This window comes from Microdochium trichocladiopsis, assembly GCF_020744255.1.
Source record: "Microdochium trichocladiopsis strain MPI-CAGE-CH-0230 chromosome Unknown B0I36scaffold_6, whole genome shotgun sequence".
Taxonomy (NCBI): Eukaryota; Fungi; Ascomycota; class Sordariomycetes; order Xylariales; family Microdochiaceae; genus Microdochium; species Microdochium trichocladiopsis.
Genome location: NW_025763549.1, coordinates 557,345 through 573,935, shown reverse-complemented (window position 1 = coordinate 573,935; position 16,591 = coordinate 557,345). Strand labels below are relative to the sequence as shown.

Genomic DNA, 16,591 nt, shown 5'->3' with positions numbered 1-16,591 from the left:
AGGACCGCGGGCAGATATTGAACGGGCAAAGAAAAGAAAGCCTCGCATGGACACCTCAAAGTAGACTCAGGGTGTTGTAGCATTGTTTTCAAGTACTATATTTGACTAGCTGGCTCCAACGACAACCGGGTCTACTACTCCTCCAACGGTTTGTGATCCGGATGAGCCTCAATCAACTCCAGACTGCCGTGGTCTTTGATGGCAGCAGCGTGTCTTGCAGAAAAGGTGTCTACCACTTCTCTCGGCTGCATCGTGGGTGGCGTCAACGACCACACGAACCCGTGGAGCTGCTGCCTCCTAAACTCATCCCATACATCATCAACGGCAAACCGCGGGCCGCCAGCCTCGGCAAGGTCGCCCAGGTACGCACCCAGGAGTTCCCGCTCGTGCTTCCGCCGGTCCTCCACCTCCATGGCCCCAGTGATGAAGTAGACGACATCATGGAGCGCGGAGTTCGGGTGCATGCCCTGCCAGTCTATGAACCCCGGGCGCCCGTCCGCAGTCATGTACGTGTTGTTCAGGTGGGGGTCGCCGTGGCACATGGTCTGGAGCCTGGCGTCGCTGGTCCTCCAGAGGGTGTGGAACGCGGCGACGACCCTCGCGCGGTCCTTGAGCTCCTCGTGGACCGGCGGGCACGCGTCGGAAAAGTACCGGCCCTGCCAGTGCTCCGGGGCCCACATGGACTCGAGCACCGCGCGGAAGCTGGAGGCCTCGTACCACGGGAACCGGCTCGCCACGTTGGCATCGGTGGTGCCCCAGCCGTGCGCGTGCAGCAGGGCGAGCTGCTTGACGCCGGCGCGGACGCGCTCGGGCCGCCAGGGCTCCAGGGTCGAGCCGTACGTCGCGCCCATCGCCGTCATGTCCTGCATGATGAAGAGGCCCTGCCCGTTGACCGTGTCGGTGCCGGTGTAGTACACCTGTGGCAGTCTCATGGGGACCTTGGGCGCGATGTGGGCGTAGAAGAAGACCTCGAGCCGGAAGCAGGCCACCAGTGGAGGGTACAGCTTCATCACGGTCGGGTTGAAGCCGCCCTTGACGCACAGCTTGGTGGGTGGCGTGGCAGCAGCGTCGTCGCCATCGTACTGGAGCTCGACCAGGATCTTTGAAGCGGTGCCGTGGATCTCTTTGACGATCTGGGCACTTTTGACCTTGTGGCCAAGAGTCTTGGTGAACCACTCTGCCGTGAGCTCGGCCACAGTGACAGGGAGAGCCTCCTCTGAACCCAGGTTGATGATGGGCGAGCGAACTGCCTCACTGGTATGGCCGTTGGTCGCCATTCTCGTGCCGGTGGTCGCTACGAGGAAGAAGAAATTACTGTTTGGTTTCAGATGCAGGGGCAAAAGGAAAGGAATCGCACAACGGTAGCCCCGAACGATCTCAACGTTGCATCCCTGGCCACTCTTATACCATGACCGTCAGGCCACTTGCCCTTACAGGCCGAGCAAAACGCCCCTGCTCGAGGTGGTCGGTCGGCAACCTGTTAACCCAGAGTCGACAGGCGTAGCTCAACAGCGAGGGCGATTGTCATATGATAAGAAAGTAGCCCGAGTCTGCAGGAAAACCCTGGTCGACTTCTGGGAGACCCTCGATCATGTTATGCATGTTGGTTGCCATCGTGCCCTTGATGCAGAACTGTGATTGGGTCGGAACGGTCCGGCGCAGGGGTTGTGGGGGCCGTTGGAGGTACTTGGACAGGGTATAGTTGCGGCCGGGGTGCCAGGGTCTGCTACACTGTCACGTTGGGCTGTAGCAGCCGATCCAGGAAACCTGCCAAACACGGAGGCGATTCTCTGCCGTTGGAGCTTGGCATACGTCTGCTTCGGCCCTTGCCCATGTCCCAGCGTGACGTTTTCTGGGGCTTTGGTGGTAATCGAATCGGCTGTGTTGCCTCTGCTTAATTTCAACTGTGGGGATGTTGGTCGCTTAACAGCCAAGGTGCTTATGCAAGTCAACAAGGACCAACAAGTCCGGGCGAATGTGTGCTTTGCAAAAAGAATTTCAGGTCCTTCTTAACCTAGTGATCACAGCATGACTTTTTGCAATTCCTAGCGTCTCTCGCAATGGGTGGTGACCATTTCAGCACCCATTGTCAGGCTTTCACTCGGGACTCGAAGTCGTCCTCATCCAGCCGACTCGCTTCGTTCTTGATTACCGGCGTATCAACAGTCCGTCATGGACCCCTCGACGCCTTTGGCACCAGCCCCTGAAGGAGTTGTGCCAGACTTTCACAGCATCACACCGCTGCAAATCGAGCTCGCAGTCGTCTTCTGCGTCACCTTCGGCATCGCGACCATCTTGCTCCTCCTCAGGCTGTACACTGGTTTTCATCTCACCAAACAGCTGGGGTGGGATGCTCGTAAGTAGTTGGAAGCCGGGTGTCAGTTGCAATTAGAATCACTAATTTTGTTCCACCAGTGTTGATTGTCTTATCATGGATGGCCTCGCTGGCATTTTTCGTCATCATGGTAGTCGGTGAGCTCACTGATCTATTGAACGGCAACCAAGACACGAGTGCTTGCTGACTTATTGCCGTTCGCGCCTGTAGCGTTCCCAGTTGGCTGGGGTAGGAACAACTACAACGTCACAATGGGCCAGTTCCAAGAGTACCTGAATCTGCTCCAAGGTCTGACTTTTACCTACATCTGGCCGCCGACGCTGGCCAAGCTCTCGCTGCTCATCATGTACTACCGGATCGACCCGGCCATGGGGTTCCGCTACTGCGCATACCTCGCCGCGCTGGTTGTGCTGGCACCGACGATTGTCTACACGGTCCTGTTCGCTGGCCCGTGCAACCCGACCACGGGCGACTTGCAGTGCCTGAATGGCATCGTGGTGGCCCAGGCCACTACCAACATCGTCTCTGATGTCGTCCTCATCGCCATGCCGCTGCAGATGACCATCCAGCTGAACATGCCCAGACGACAAAAGATCACTCTGGGCTGCCTGATGACATTTGGGTCCTTGTACGTAAAAAAAAAAAGCCCGCAGACCTGATGTCTTGCGCGCGCACACTCTACATCATCCCCCCTGTCTCTCCTGAAGTCATGGCTAACGCGCTCTTTTTTCTTCTATTTTTTGTGCCAGCGTCGTCATCTTCTCCATCATCCGAACCGCGTTCATCCACACGTTCACGACCAACCCGGACGTCACCTACACGCAGGCGTACGTGGCCGTGTGGCCGTGCCTGGAGCTCAACTTTGGCATCATCTGCAACTGCCTGGCCATGCTGCAGCCGTTCCTGCGAGCGCACATGCCGCGGCTGGCTGACAAGATCATGGGCACGGGCGGCAGCGTCGACAGCCCTCACGGGGACGGCGGCGGCGGCGGTAGGCACCACCACCACAACAACAAGGAAAGGGGCATGATGGGCGACGAGAACCTCGTGACCATCGGCAAGCTGAGCGCGCGCCGGCCGTGGCTGAGAGGGGACCGGGGCACGCACAGCTACGTGCTGCACAGCATCGACAAGTCAAACATGCGCAGCTCGCTCGAGGAAGCGGGCGGCGGGGACAACGGGGCGGCGGCGGCGGCGGACGGGAGCAGGGGCCCGATCCGGGTGACGGACGAGGTGAGGGTGGAGATCAGCAGGACCAAGGGGGACAAGGAGGACACGGCGAGCGAGAGGCGCATGATGGACGACTCGTCGTAGGGTATGTCATGTCAACTATTTCGTGGAAGGAAACAAAAGGGGAGCGCGCGTTTGCTGGTGCCTGGGATGCCCAATCAGGGATACGGTGCTTACCCAATATGCAGCGTAAGGCGGCTTTGCCGGGGCCGAGCCATGTCGTTGTCAGCAAGGAAAGGGTCTTGGATGATGAGAAAGGCAGCCATGCCATTGGTGCTCGGCAGCTGCCGGTCCTTGGTCCAGTCCTCTCCGCTCTGTGAAAGACAAAAATAAGTGCCCCCCATGGTAATTATTGGGTGCAAGTCTGGGCACGGGAACCAGGCGCTCGGGCCACGGGGCTAATGCAGCCGACGGCGATAGCGGCCGCGGGGACTGCAGCTTTGCTTATCGCCGGCCGCGTGGGTGCGATGCTGCGTACCTTACCTGACCTAGGTACGTACTTACGTAGACCTCCCGTCTCAGCCTCACAAACCTTCCACGACGACACCACACCCATGCATCTCCATCTGCCGCTGGTATAAGACGGGCCTCACGCACGTCCCTGGCACATTGGTCCCATTGAGCATCATCCCGCATCATAGCTCCTTACGCAGACCCTCTCAGCACGTGACGTCCGTCCCTCCAACAACCACCACCACCTTGAATCCGCAAAAACAAACACAATGGCCTCCGCAGTCACCCGCGCCCTCGTCGTCGGCGGCACCAGCGGCGTCGGCTACGGCATTGCCTGCCGCGTCGCCGCAGACTCGTCCTCGGGCACCGTCATCATCAGCGGCCGCAACAAGCCCGCCGCGCCCCTCCCCCACGCCAACATCGAGTTCCGGGCCCTCGACGCCTCCTCCATGCGCAGCATCAAGGACTACGCAGACTCCCTGAAAGCCACCGCCCCAGAGCCCAAGTTCGACTTGCTCGTCCTCACCCAGGGCATCCTGACCACCGCGGGGCGCACCGAGACCCCCGGCGAGGGCATCGACAACAAGATGGCCCTGCACTTCTACGGCCGCCAGGCCCTCATCCGCGAGCTCGAGCCCGTGCTCAAGGACGACGCAAAGGTCCTCGTCGTGCTCGACAGCCTGCGCGGCGACCCGGCCAAGCTCAACTGGGACGACCTCGACCTCAAGACGACCTTTTCCGTCCGCAACGCCGCCGAGCACTGCATGGCCATGACGGACGGCATGATGCAGCACTGGGCGGCGCAACAAAACGGCAAGGACAAGGCGAGGCACTTTGTCCACGCGTACCCGGGCCTCGTCCAGACAAACCTCGGCCACCAGCTGCCCTGGTACATGCGCGTGCCCCTGGCGGGCCTCACAAAGGTCGGTGGCAGGAGCATCGAGGCGTGCGGCGACAACCTGGTCAAGGGCTTGTACGAGGTGTCCGCGGCGGACGCCAAGGAGGGCAGGTTCTGGAGCGACATTGACGCCAGCGGCCGCTCGGTCAAGGGCAAGAAGGTGTGGACCGAGGAGCAGAGGAATAAGGTCGCGGCGCATACTTGGGGCATCATTGATGCCGCGATGGCTGTACCAAAGTGATGGATGGATGGATAACTGTGATCGATGTGGAATTGTTGTGTATGAATATAATGTGCTTGCAGGCGGTAACATCTTGTGGTCTGGTGTGATAAGCAAACAGCGATCAGTAGTTGGGAATTTGTTATTTGTTCACAGTCCAAGCCGGACGTCATCATCACTTCATGGCGGGACCTAACCTCGATATCTGGGAACATGGGCTCCGTGACGAGACATCCTCCTCAATCAAGGGGGACAAAGCACAGACGACAATGCATTAAACTTACAGAGCACCAACGCTGAACAACGCAGCGAGCCCAATCTTCTGCCGCAGCGGCACCCGGAGCCGGTAGACCGGCGGCATGGGCACGGCCAGCACGATCGCGTCGGTCGCGGCGCCCATGATGGCTATCGCCTTGTAGATTGCCGGCCGGTCCATGCATGTGGACTCGGTGATGGCCAGGTCCCAGGCGCCCCGGACGGGGCTGCAGGGGAAGATGGTGACGAACTGCAGGACGGCGGTCGCCGCGCACACGATGAACATGGTGGTCCAGACGGGGATGCGGAACCAGAGCTCGGGCGTGAGGCGGTTGTAGACGAGCAGCAGCGCCATCTTGGTCCCGCACTGCACCGGGTTGTACAGGATGGGCAGCTGGTAGAGAGCCGTCAGGAACAGCGAGAACTTTGGCAGCGGCATCTCGTAGACGTGTGTGCCCATGATGCCTCTTGCGAAGTCTCCTGTTTGGAGGTTGGTTGGTCAAAACGGCCCATTTCGGCAGAAGCAAAGGAAGTCTACGTACTTATAATCAGTGTCTGGAGGACAACAGAAAAGACCTGCAGTAATTGTCAGATTCGGGGCCTCACCAACCGTTCCTTCATTTGAGACTTCGGCCTAATCATACATAAGCAACACCGAGAAAGGCTAGTCCAGCGAGAGGCTTGTCAGCGACAATGCTCTACCAGAGATTCTGGAACTCTCAACAAGTACTGACCATCCTCGAGGTAGACCGTTTTCTGAATTGCAGCCCGGAAATAGACTCTCTGGCCCATCATTAGGAGCGCAAGAGCGTTGCCGATGCCGTAGAGGCAATAGGCCGCTGTGACGCTGTTGCGTTGCGGGTTGTCAAAGTCCACGATGTAGCCCTCGGGCGGCGGCATGGCCACCGGGACGCCATTGACGAAGAAGGCCATCGGCGCCAACAACTGGTGGTCGGACGTGGATTGAGGATTCGAGAAAGTTGGGTCAGTGTACATGCGAAGAAGTCATTGACAAGACGTCCTGGAGAGTACAACATCCGTCAGGCCGGACTTGGTCAGCCGTCCTTATCAGCCAATAATGGACACAACAGTGAAGCCATTGCCCAGTGTTGATTTCAGTCTGGGGCATGGCAACGTGTAAATTTGCTTGTTACCTTCGGCATCGCCCCTTGCACTCGCCAGGATTTTCTATCCCGGTGTGGCATTGTCTTAGCAAATCTCTACAGAGACAGGCGGGGGACAGGCTCGGCCAACAGGTAGACTCCCTGACAAACGGCTCCAGTTTTGCTTTTATTGGCGGTAGGTGTCCGCATGCACGAGTCGGGGGCGGGGACATGAGTTACCCCGGCGGTTTCGTACGGGCATTACGCCCGCTCCAAATTATGAGCTGTTGGCTCAACGTACCAAGTACGTGGTGCCGTGATTGTCATTCTCGCCTAGCTTTGGCAGCCAGTAAGATTGGTCAATTGTGCCTGTCACATTCTTAGTAAAAGACAATACAAACAGATAGACTAGCTCACCAACTCCCGCAAGTCTGCTCTCGTTCTGTGCAGGCACGCGGGGCGAGCAAGTCAACTTGTTGAAATCTACCACAAGAGTCTCGAGAACATGCCGATCGTTTCCCTCCAGGGAGAAAGACCAAGCACCCTGCCCGCCTGCCCACTGCCCGCCCAACAGGATCCTCCCGGACGTTGAAAGAACCCCCACATATCCAACGGACGTGGCAGGAGCTCGTCATGTCAATGGCTCGGGGAATGCTGCCGGCCGCGGTGCTTGCCGCGAATCCCTGGTTGCGCCTGCAGGGACCCCGTTTGTAAGGCATGCAGCACATGCTCTCGGACCGCATCGTTCCCCCGTGATCCCTATCTATGCTCTCTCTCACAGGGCAGTCGTACGCAAGATCCTTGCAATCCGTGGTCTTGGTCAGCCAACAAACTGCGTACTGGCAGCCTGGGGTTCTCGCACCCTGCTCCTTCATCACATTCGTGTCTTCCTCTTCAAGGAGCTCGGTTCCCATCAGTGTGTTACACTGTTCCTGCATAATACCACGGATCCCAAGACACACCACCCCACACACGCGCATATAATTTCGCTTCGAAGAAAAGAAATGGCCGCTGTAATTCCAAAGTCTTTGCCACCACAAGTCGAGTCCCTGCGGAGCTCGGGAGTGACGTCCAAGGTCTTAGTCCCGAACGATCCCGACTACGCCGGCCGCCAGAGCTCTTTCTGGTCAGTCAGTGCCCAACAGCTTTCGCCCGCCGCCATTGTCCTTCCCGATAACGCGAACGAGGTCGCTTCGATCGTCAAGTCCCTCGTCGCAGCCGGCCAGCCGTTTGCGGCTCGCAGTGGCGGCCATACCAACTGGGCTGGCTCCAACAACATTGATGGCGGCGTCACCATCGACTTGAGCCAGATCCGCCACGTCCGCGTCAGCGAGGACAAGCAGACCGCCGACATTGGGCCCGGCGGCAAGTGGCGCGAAGTCTATGCCGAGCTCGACAAACACGGCCTCGCCGTGGCGGGCGGGCGGGAGGGCAACGTCGGCGTTGCCGGCCTGATCCTGGGCGGTGGAAACACCTTCTTCACGGCCCGGCGAGGCTTCGCGTGTGACAATGTGGTCGAGTACCAGGTCGTCCTTGCGAGCGGCGAGATCGTCACGGCCAGCAAGCACAGCAATGAGGACCTGTTTTGCGCGCTCAAGGGCGGCAGCAACAACTTTGGCATCGTGACCAACTTCAAGATGGCCGCGATACCCTGCTCCAAAGTCTGGGGCGGCATGAGCTTCCTGCCCAAGGCCACGATCCCTGCGGCCATTGATGCGCTGGTCGACTTTGTCCCCAACGTGGCTAGTGACGATGGGAGCAATCTCGTTTGCATATTCACGCATATGCCCGACTTCAAGGATGTTGTCGTGGCTACATTCTACGCCAATGTTGATGCCGTCGAGAGCCCGCCCATTTACAAAAAGTGGCTCGAGATCCCGCGCATCATGGACATGATCAAGATGACCAGCATCAAGGAGATGGCCTTTGAGTACAATATCCCTGCTGGTCACCAGTGAGTCCAGAGCTTTTCTCTATACTCCCATGATTATCCAGTCGCTGACTATGGCATCCAACTAGTGTCCTGTGGTTCACCCTCTGCTTCAAGAATGACGCCACGATTGTCACAAAGGCCGTCGATCTCCACGAAATACTCGTCGAGCAACTCAAGACTGTCGACCCCGAGGGCGGCTTCACAACACAATGTCTCTTCCAGCCCCTGCCCAAGCTGTTTGGGCAGAGAGGCGCCGAGGCGGGGGGGAACGTCATGGGCATCGAGAACCAGTCATCAGACGGCCTGCTGTGGCTCGCAACCGCCATGATGAAGACGGCGGAGCATGAGGCGCAGGCTCGCCCTCTGGTGGAGAAGTGGGTGCAGGATGTCAAGGATTTTGCGGCGTCGAACGTCGAGGAGGGCGTGCTCCCCTGGACATATCTCAACTATGCGGACCCCACTCAGGCTGTCCTCGCCAGCTATGGAGCGGGGAATGTGCAGAAGATTAGGGACGCCGCGGCCAAGTATGATCCAGAGGGCGTGTTCCAGAAGCTGTGTCCGGGAGGGTTTAAGATCTCAGATGTGAAGTCCTGAAGGGAGTGCACTTGTAATAGACATATGGAGTTTTCCATTTCACACTGTGAGATACCTGCGTGTTTGCCTGTCTTGATCCACCAGGAGTATCCCTCTTCCCGTCGCCACTCGTGAGGTATACCATGGTTTCCGCACAGTGCAGGCTTGGTTCGCCGAAACATGCCAGCCACGGTGAGGGCATCCCTCGTCTGAGAGACAGCTATTAGGCAGGCGAGGGCAACGCTTTGCAGCCCCGCATCCGCCGCGTGCTCTTTCTGATCATCTGGACAATCGCTTTGGGCAGGGTGATCGTATATGGCGGAGGAAAATGAGTCCTAGAAAGTTGAGGGATGTGGGTCAGCGTTACGCTTAGTCGCTCGAAGAGATGTTCGTATCCGCGTGCCATGTAGAATATATCCTGCATCTTCTGCAGTGGATTGGACAGCGCCATAATCAGAAATGTTCAGAAAGTACCGTAAATCCCCAAGATACTTTATTATCGCCGGCCAAATGCCAGGTGAACGGTTGGCAAAACACTCCGTTTGGTGTTCAGATGCCTCTAACAACAGACCAGCACGCCACAAACTACCGTGGTCTAGTGGCTCAGCCTCTCACTGGCCTCTCATAATTCCGTCAAAGCATTTCTCCGGGTCAGGCAGCCAGTCTAAGCTCCCACGCCAAAGCCAGGATATAAGACGAACCGCCTGTCAAACACCGTCCCGAAGTCTCCCTTCACGACTTTCTACACATCCCCTCATCACCAACAGTCCACCACACATCGGCATCCGTCAAGATGGTCCCTGTTCAACACTACTCGCTCTTCTTCACGCTCCTCCCTCCTGAGATCCGCAACCAGATCTACGAGTGTTACACAATCGACTACATCAAGCATGCCGCTCTTCGAGTCCACCCTATGAAGCTTGTCCCTGCCTGGCCGGATCGTCACGCCTTCGGACCTTCGACACTTTCACATCAACTGGCACTCTTTTCTCGGGAACTGTACCGATTTGCTGATGCATGGCCAGTACGCCATCGGCATACTTAACAAACTGGCGAGCCGCTTACCAGGAGCGGCCTTTCAGAATATCAAAACTGTACACTTCACTCTCAGCACAGCTCGCCGACCCCCTCCGGAAACAGTGGACGTCATTGTCATTCATCAGCGCCTGACGGTCTTCGTTGTAGAGCTCCTCGCGTCGTGCAAAAAGGTCTGCCCGTCAGCAGAGAGTGTTGAGTTCAACGGCTGTTTCCCACGCTTAGTCGTGGAACGCGTCAAGAGCTTGGTCGTGGTGAAGGACGATATCATTCTTGGACTGGGCAAGGTGAAGCGGGAGGAGGGCGCTGACTTCTTCGAATCATTCGTGGTCAAGAATTTCTAAGTCCATAGAGATTCCTGGCGCATGGGCACTATTTGTGTCTTGGTGTTTGAGAAGGAAGGAAGAAGTGATGATGTACTGTGGTGTTTATCGACGGGTGGAAGAGCGACGGGTACATTGGACTTTTGGGGGCTAAATGAGCCGAGTCTGTATCCAGGAGATACACAAGTCTGTACCGTATTGACCGGGTTCTGAATCTTCAAATTCTGAATGTCGTTGACGTTAAAACCTTATAATCGTGGTGTGATCTGATGCTGAGACTAACTGTGATGCTTGCGTGAACAGCAGATTGAATATCCCATCGCTACTCGTGCTTCCATTTGCCAGTGCGACTCCTGTAGTTGCACACATCGGCCACGAGCAGGAAAGGACAAGGGACCCCCCAAGTGACTGGTCACCCATGTTGCTCCTTTGTCCTCTGTGTCCAGGGTCCGGTTTCAACTGGCGCGCCGAGCTGGGTGTTTATCCACTATACCGCCGTGTAGCAGCGAGCTAAGCGCCCCTCCAAGTGATCGTCGGCAGTGACCAACATGCCCCATCGAACAAGCTACTAGGCGCGAGTCACGACGGTCACAGTCTATGCCGTGATGGGCGCTGATTCGCCCGTACTTCAGACGGACGGGGCTGTCGCAGAGTTGAGTGGCCCGTGGTGGCTAACCACAGGCGGTGATTGGCTGTGGACTGCGCGTGCTTTGCCGAACAGCGCAGCATAACCCTGGGCAGGGTTGCAGGCGGGAGCCGGTATGCAGCGGGCCCTGCCGCGCCTGGCATGCGGCCAGTTTTTGGGGCCTGCCAGGTGTGTGAAGAAAAGGGTCCAGCGGAAACCCACGAGTGTTGGCTGCCCGGCGCCAATCGGGCGCAATCCCAGCTTATCACAGACAGGGTTTGGGGACACATGCGGTAACGCGCCATTGGGGGCTGTCGCACGGCAAATACAAGTACGGCCGGCAATCCCGCTACAGACGGCAGTTCTAAGTTGGTGGATGCTTACGTTATGCCCCCTTGTCCTGTCCCTCCTTCCTGCCTGCGTTCTTTGTTTGTCTCGCTCGCGGTTGCTTCGTGGCCTGCGCAACGCAATCCACTCCTCGCCCAGCAAACCCCCTCCCTCTCTCCCGTCTCGTCGTCACGTCGCTCCTCACGCCTCGACCGTGTCGATCTCCTGCCCACTCTCAGGCCACTGCGCATAGCCCTCGACCATGCTGGCCAAGCAGAGCTCCATCCGCGTCGCCCTCGCCCTCGTGGCCCTCATCACCATACTTGTCTGGTACTCGAGCGGCAGCCTCTCCTCCCCACACCGCGTGTCCTCCTTCGCCGACTACGGCCGCAAGTCTGGCCTGCTCGGCGACATTGGCAATGCCACCTGGGGCGTGCGTCCTGGCCCCTTCTCTCCATGCGCAATTGCGATCGTTCACTGACCTTCTCTCCTCTCGCCCAGTTCGAGGATATCCTCGTCGTCAGCCTCCCCACACGCACCGACCGCCGTGATGGCATGCAGCTCCAGGCCGCCCTGAGCGAGGTCAGGATCAAGTTTGTGGACGCCATCATCGGCAAGACCATCCCGGACAATGCCATCCCCAAGACCACTCAGCACGACCGCATGGGCGATGCGTCAATCGGCTCTTGGCGCGCCCATATGAATGCCATTCACGAGTACGTTCCCCCGCGCACAGGCAGCTCTCTGCAAGATCATGCGCTGACCACTTGTCTTGTCCAGAGTCGTCGCGAGGAATCTCTCCTCTGCCTTGATCCTCGAGGACGATGTCGACTGGGACATCCGAATCCGCCAGCAGCTCCATGACTTTGCCCTCTCGGCCCAGGCCCTTACGCAGCCGCTCACCGGCAGCAGCCACACCTACGCCGACCCCACGTACCCTCACCCTGCCGAGGGCGCACCAGGCGCGGTTCCCGACCTCATGTTTGGATCTCTACCGCAGACAATCCCTCCGAAGATGTCCCCATACGGCGACGACTGGGATCTCCTCTGGCTTGGGCACTGCGGCATGCGCTTCGTCTCACCAGAGAACCCGGTTGCCCCCAAGGCACGCGTGATCCACCTCAACGACGAGACCTGCCCGGAAAAGCGCTATCTGTGGAGCATTACTGGGCCATTCAAGCTCGTCGACGACTACCCGCAGCACACCCGCGCCGTGCACCACTCGGAAGAGGGTGTGTGTTCGCTTGGCTATGCCATCAGCCAGCGTGGTGCTCGCAAGCTGCTGTACGAGCTCGGCACCAAAGACCTCAGGGACGGCTTCGATATCCTGCTGCGGTTCTTCTGCAACGGCGGCGGTGGCCGCAAGCCCCACATGTGCCTGTCTCTCTCGCCTGGGCTTTTCCATCACCACCGCGCTGCTGGCCCGCTGGCAGCGCAGAGTGACATTGGCGACCATGGTGATGGATTCAGAGATCAGGCGCTCACGGACATGGTCCGGTGGAGCGTCCGCCTGAATGCTGAGACGCTGCTGGATGGTGGCACCGTGTTCCACGACCAGTACCCGAACTCGGATGATGCGTGAAGCCTGTGATACCATGGCGTCTTGCAGCATATCCAGCGACTTTTACACTTTAGCGCCAGCCACATGCCCAAAGCCATATCAAGCGTCCTGTATCGATAACTTTATGACTGGAAAAAGATCACACGTTGGCTCTGAACACGCGTTCCCTTTCAACCGGGACCCCACTGGCGGCACACCAACCACACCGACCAATGCATAGGTCGCACGCCGACATCGAGAACCGAGGAGCACCAAATCGGGACCCTCGAGGTTCGTTTCTCGAGTGCTCAGCAAGCCCCTGTAGTGCCAAGGCCAGCCCGGTCACCAGGCTCATAACAGCTGCCCATTACAACCTGGAGCACCACGTCCATCCATCAACAACTCCGGCAACTTGACCATCAATTACGCCGTCCCGGCTGCTTCTTCTTCAATCAGCGCCATCCCTGTCAACTTGTGTGGTTTCAACACTACTCGTTCCTTCACAGCGATCTTATGGTCAACCCTTTGTGTGCACGGTTTCTGGCTATAGCTGCGCTCGGGAACTGCGACTCTGTTCGGTGGTCGCGGATAAAAGGGTTTTCAGTGGACCAGAGTGCTTGCAAGACAGAAACGAGCGTTTCGTGGCCGGGAATTGTGGGCTTCATCCGGCCAAATGAGCCTGCTATTGCTTCGATCCTTCTGGTGACGACGTACATAGGGCGCGAATTCGACACCCGACCGATATCGAGACAAAACTGCGCCACACTATCACGCTGCTGAGTCCCTAGCTTCGAATTCGACATCACGGGGACGTCTTCTCCGTTTCGCCTAATGATACGGCCCTTCCGAGCACATTTGGACGAAATCTCGCTGGACATTGTCATCCTGGTGTCCGCCCAGTCTACCGGTGTACACGGAGTCTGGCGCCAGGCACCACAGCCCTTGTCTACTTTTAGGAATAGTCCATCATTCCCGCAGCATATGTATGCTAAATACAACACGCGATCAGTACAGCATGGCAGTATCGCCAGTGGGGAGTTTGGGGAGGTACTTACCGGGAGGCAGGACGCGGGGATCACGGTTGAGTCGGAAACGACGCGGGGGTGCTGGGTGTGTGACGGCAGCGATCATGGGGAGTCTGTTGTTGATCAGGCGGAAAACCCCTCGACGCCGACGAGGGCGATGGTGCGTACAGGCGACAGCTCACCATAAAGGCGGTGATAGGATTATTCATACCCAAAGTACAACTCAACCTTCGTTTTGATTTAATGCAAGACCCTATACTCCCCCCGTCTTGGTACAGTCTCTCAGAAAATGGATCTTTCGGGTGTGGCAGCCGCGGGAAGCCAGTAGTGAAACCTTGAACCACAACGGAAATATCGATGTGAGTCTGGTATCGGGGAGCTTGTCCGGCCATGATCAGTCACCCCAAGGCTTTGCCTAGTTGTGCGCAGGCATTGCTCGGCGGCGAGAAAGAGCACCCGCTTTGTCTACACGGCATGTTTACTCAGTTACATCTTCGCTAGTAGGGTCCAACTTGGGAGTCATGATTGCCTACTTCAGATTAAAGACTAAGCCCTATCGTAACCTCTACAGATTGACGTGATTCCAATTTTTCTCCTTTCTTCTCTCTCACTGGCTCAGAATGAAGCCGCCCCTCGCCGCCTGGGCCCGGATGCAGTAGGACCCCATCATCGCCCAGCGGTAGTACCAGTCGGGGGTGTGGACCCAGGGGTGGGCAAAGTTGCAGTGGCGGCCCTTGGGGTCGCAGACGCGGTGGGCGTACTCCTCGATGTGGTACAGGCTGTGGTCGCGCGAGTGGTGGTTGCTGACAAAGGCCTTGACGCCCTTCTTGCGGGACAGGTCGGCCCAGCGGACGAGCTGGGTGGCCTGGACGCCCAGGCTCCAGGCGGTGCTGGACGCGCCGCTGCCGCCGTACATGCCCGCGAGCATCTTCTCGCCCGTCTGGCTATCGGTCACGGGCAGGATGTACGACATGGTGCCGTTGGTGTGCCCGGGCGTCAGGTACATGGTCGTCGTGACGTTGCCCAGCGTGATCTCGGAGCCGTCCTTGGTAACGGTTATGGCCTTGGCGTTGCGTACCGGAGGGGCCGGGTCGGCAGTCGCCGGGAGCTTCTCCATGGCGGCCCAGGTGTCCTTGGACGCCACGATGATCGGGTCGAAGTTGTCCTGCAGATACTTTGCCCCGCCGTAGTGGTCAAAGTGCTCGTGGCTGATGAACACATACTTGATGTCCTTGCCCGTGAAGCCAAACTTGGCCAGGCCGGGAAGGATGATGTTCTCGGCCTCGGCGGCAGAGGCGAGCGTGTCGTAGATGATGAGGCCGTCGCCAGTGTCGTACGCCCACGCGGTCCAGCTGGACAGACCGACGAAGTAGAAGTCTTTGAACACCTCGGTGGCCGGGGCCAGGCCGTCATGGTTGCCCGCGCTATCGAGCTTCGTGTTCGCCGAATAGAAATTGCAGTCCCGAGCATAGTATGGATCTGCAGCAGAGGTCCAGGGTCAGCCATCAAAGTCAATTGGCCTCGGTTGGCTCTTTGACTCGGCCGGCGAGCGAGCCCACTCTGGGAATTATCACGGGAGTCTTACAAACGTCGTCGCGGGCGTAAGCCTTGGCCGCAGCAATGTACTTGGTCACATTCTCCGCCTGCGCCTTGGGATAGACGTCATAGTCAAAGTACCCAGCGAGGGCGCCAGTGGCCTTGGCCTGCCGAGCCTCGAGGTGTCCGTCCGAATCATGTTCAGGACAGGCACCAACGGCTCCAGCGAGGGCCAGGGCGGCGGCGGCGGTGGTGGCAAGTACAGTCTTCATGATGTCTGGGCAAAGAATGGGCATCTGCGAGAAAGTTCAAAGGCGGGCCGGCTCTATGCTGATATCGAGGGGGCTGGGTCTCTTCTGTCCATCGTGGACTCCAAGGTGGTGGGATGGCGCATTATATAGACGGCAAGCATCTTGCGCTCGGGAGCAAATTGGCCGCCGGGATGAACATCGGAAGACAGGCCCGTTCCCTTGGAAAGGCCAGGGAGGTAGTAGCAACCCTGTCAAGGCGAGCTTGTGATGGCTTCTCTTGGTAGCCGCACACCCGCCAAGGCACTATTACCCCACGATCCGGGCCCTTGGCTATGCTTGTTCCCCCGCATCTGCGGAGAATGGGCGATTCCCCCGCCCTGTGCTACCTACCTAATTGTGTTTGTGGGCGCGGAACAAACGGCTATTCCTCCACCACTTGTCGGTCGCGGTAGGACCGGACCCGGTCCGAGCCATGGTGGACGAGGCCCGGAGCGACCCCGATGCATCATAGAGCTCATTGCCCCAGGCAAGCTGGCACTGTGGCACGGGACTATGACCGGCAGATGGTGGTGCCCCTGGGATTTTGTGAGCGCGGAGGAAACCTGTCAAACGCTTACTCGCGAAAAGCTTTGACCCCCGCGAGGCTAATCACGAGCGGTCAGTTTTTAGAGTTTGATACTACGAGTTGGCGGCGAGCGCACGACAACGGGCAGCCTTGGTTCTCACCAGAGACTGCGTCGGAGTTGGTGTCCGAAGTATAGTCTGGGTCAGGGTCTGCATCACCTGGGGAAGCGGTTTGTAGCCCTCGGCGTGGACAGTCACGATCCTGCCACTTGAGCCCGCTGAGAGTTGTGCTGTTGGACAAGCCAATGTGGACGGAGCATCCATCAGCCAGCATGTGCCGAGGCTCGTAACCGGAGTGAGGAAAC

The 16,591-nt window shown here is 58.3% G+C and overlaps 9 protein-coding genes across 9 annotated transcripts; 5 read left to right on the top strand and 4 right to left on the bottom strand.

The window, feature by feature from the left end:
- Positions 1-87: 87 nt before the first annotated feature.
- Positions 88-1,354, bottom strand: B0I36DRAFT_269122 (kinase-like domain-containing protein). The gene has a single exon (XM_046151259.1). It carries the CDS (start codon positions 1,275-1,277, stop codon positions 135-137), a length of 1,143 nt encoding a protein of 380 aa, XP_046011240.1. The 5' UTR covers positions 1,278-1,354; the 3' UTR covers positions 88-134.
- An 818-nt stretch (positions 1,355-2,172) lies between these two features.
- On the top strand, positions 2,173-3,649 carry B0I36DRAFT_244149 (uncharacterized protein; the record flags this gene model as incomplete). The annotated part of the gene is made up of 4 exons (XM_046150034.1): positions 2,173-2,356; positions 2,416-2,472; positions 2,546-2,963; positions 3,085-3,649. The coding sequence occupies 4 exons, from the start codon at positions 2,173-2,175 to the stop codon at positions 3,647-3,649; spliced, it is 1,224 nt and encodes a 407-aa protein (XP_046011239.1).
- Positions 3,650-4,046: 397 nt separating this feature from the next.
- B0I36DRAFT_324769 (uncharacterized protein) lies at positions 4,047-5,309 on the top strand. The gene has a single exon (XM_046154156.1). The coding sequence runs from the start codon at positions 4,288-4,290 to the stop codon at positions 5,155-5,157; it is 870 nt and encodes a 289-aa protein (XP_046011238.1). The 5' UTR covers positions 4,047-4,287; the 3' UTR covers positions 5,158-5,309.
- A 107-nt stretch (positions 5,310-5,416) lies between these two features.
- B0I36DRAFT_244366 (uncharacterized protein) lies at positions 5,417-6,324 on the bottom strand (the record flags this gene model as incomplete). The annotated part of the gene is made up of 4 exons (XM_046150052.1): positions 5,417-5,871; positions 5,934-5,967; positions 6,036-6,055; positions 6,126-6,324. 4 exons carry the CDS (start codon positions 6,322-6,324, stop codon positions 5,417-5,419), a joined length of 708 nt encoding a protein of 235 aa, XP_046011237.1.
- A 1,174-nt stretch (positions 6,325-7,498) lies between these two features.
- B0I36DRAFT_290213 (uncharacterized protein) lies at positions 7,499-9,021 on the top strand (the record flags this gene model as incomplete). Its single annotated transcript, XM_046151698.1, has 2 exons — positions 7,499-8,448; positions 8,514-9,021. 2 exons carry the CDS (start codon positions 7,499-7,501, stop codon positions 9,019-9,021), a joined length of 1,458 nt encoding a protein of 485 aa, XP_046011236.1.
- A 772-nt stretch (positions 9,022-9,793) lies between these two features.
- B0I36DRAFT_363554 (uncharacterized protein) lies at positions 9,794-10,379 on the top strand (the record flags this gene model as incomplete). Its single annotated transcript, XM_046158825.1, has 2 exons — positions 9,794-9,999; positions 10,112-10,379. The coding sequence occupies 2 exons, from the start codon at positions 9,794-9,796 to the stop codon at positions 10,377-10,379; spliced, it is 474 nt and encodes a 157-aa protein (XP_046011235.1).
- Positions 10,380-11,367: 988 nt separating this feature from the next.
- Positions 11,368-12,988, top strand: B0I36DRAFT_127084 (uncharacterized protein). The gene is made up of 3 exons (XM_046148142.1): positions 11,368-11,743; positions 11,812-12,026; positions 12,091-12,988. The coding sequence occupies exons 1-3, from the start codon at positions 11,573-11,575 to the stop codon at positions 12,890-12,892; spliced, it is 1,188 nt and encodes a 395-aa protein (XP_046011234.1). The 5' UTR covers positions 11,368-11,572; the 3' UTR covers positions 12,893-12,988.
- A 320-nt stretch (positions 12,989-13,308) lies between these two features.
- On the bottom strand, positions 13,309-14,231 carry B0I36DRAFT_127080 (uncharacterized protein). The gene is made up of 2 exons (XM_046148141.1): positions 13,906-14,231; positions 13,309-13,838 (listed from the first exon to the last, which is right to left on the bottom strand). The coding sequence occupies exons 1-2, from the start codon at positions 13,979-13,981 to the stop codon at positions 13,351-13,353; spliced, it is 564 nt and encodes a 187-aa protein (XP_046011233.1). The 5' UTR covers positions 13,982-14,231; the 3' UTR covers positions 13,309-13,350.
- A 251-nt stretch (positions 14,232-14,482) lies between these two features.
- Positions 14,483-15,683, bottom strand: B0I36DRAFT_363552 (beta-lactamase-like protein; the record flags this gene model as incomplete). Its single annotated transcript, XM_046158824.1, has 2 exons — positions 14,483-15,354; positions 15,461-15,683. 2 exons carry the CDS (start codon positions 15,681-15,683, stop codon positions 14,483-14,485), a joined length of 1,095 nt encoding a protein of 364 aa, XP_046011232.1.
- Positions 15,684-16,591: the final 908 nt, after the last annotated feature.

Coding starts and splice junctions, on each gene's coding strand:
- B0I36DRAFT_127080 (XM_046148141.1), bottom strand. CDS start 13,981: ATGATCGCTGCCGTCACACACCCAGCACCCCCGCGTCGTTTCCGACTC. Junction 13,839..13,905: donor TCCCCGCGTCCTGCCTCCCG/GTAAGTACCTCC, acceptor TGTTGTATTTAG/CATACATATGCTGCGGGAAT.
- B0I36DRAFT_269122 (XM_046151259.1), bottom strand. CDS start 1,277: ATGGCGACCAACGGCCATACCAGTGAGGCAGTTCGCTCGCCCATCATC.
- B0I36DRAFT_324769 (XM_046154156.1), top strand. CDS start 4,288: ATGGCCTCCGCAGTCACCCGCGCCCTCGTCGTCGGCGGCACCAGCGGC.
- B0I36DRAFT_127084 (XM_046148142.1), top strand. CDS start 11,573: ATGCTGGCCAAGCAGAGCTCCATCCGCGTCGCCCTCGCCCTCGTGGCC. Junction 11,744..11,811: donor TTGGCAATGCCACCTGGGGC/GTGCGTCCTGGC, acceptor CCTCTCGCCCAG/TTCGAGGATATCCTCGTCGT. Junction 12,027..12,090: donor CATATGAATGCCATTCACGA/GTACGTTCCCCC, acceptor TGTCTTGTCCAG/AGTCGTCGCGAGGAATCTCT.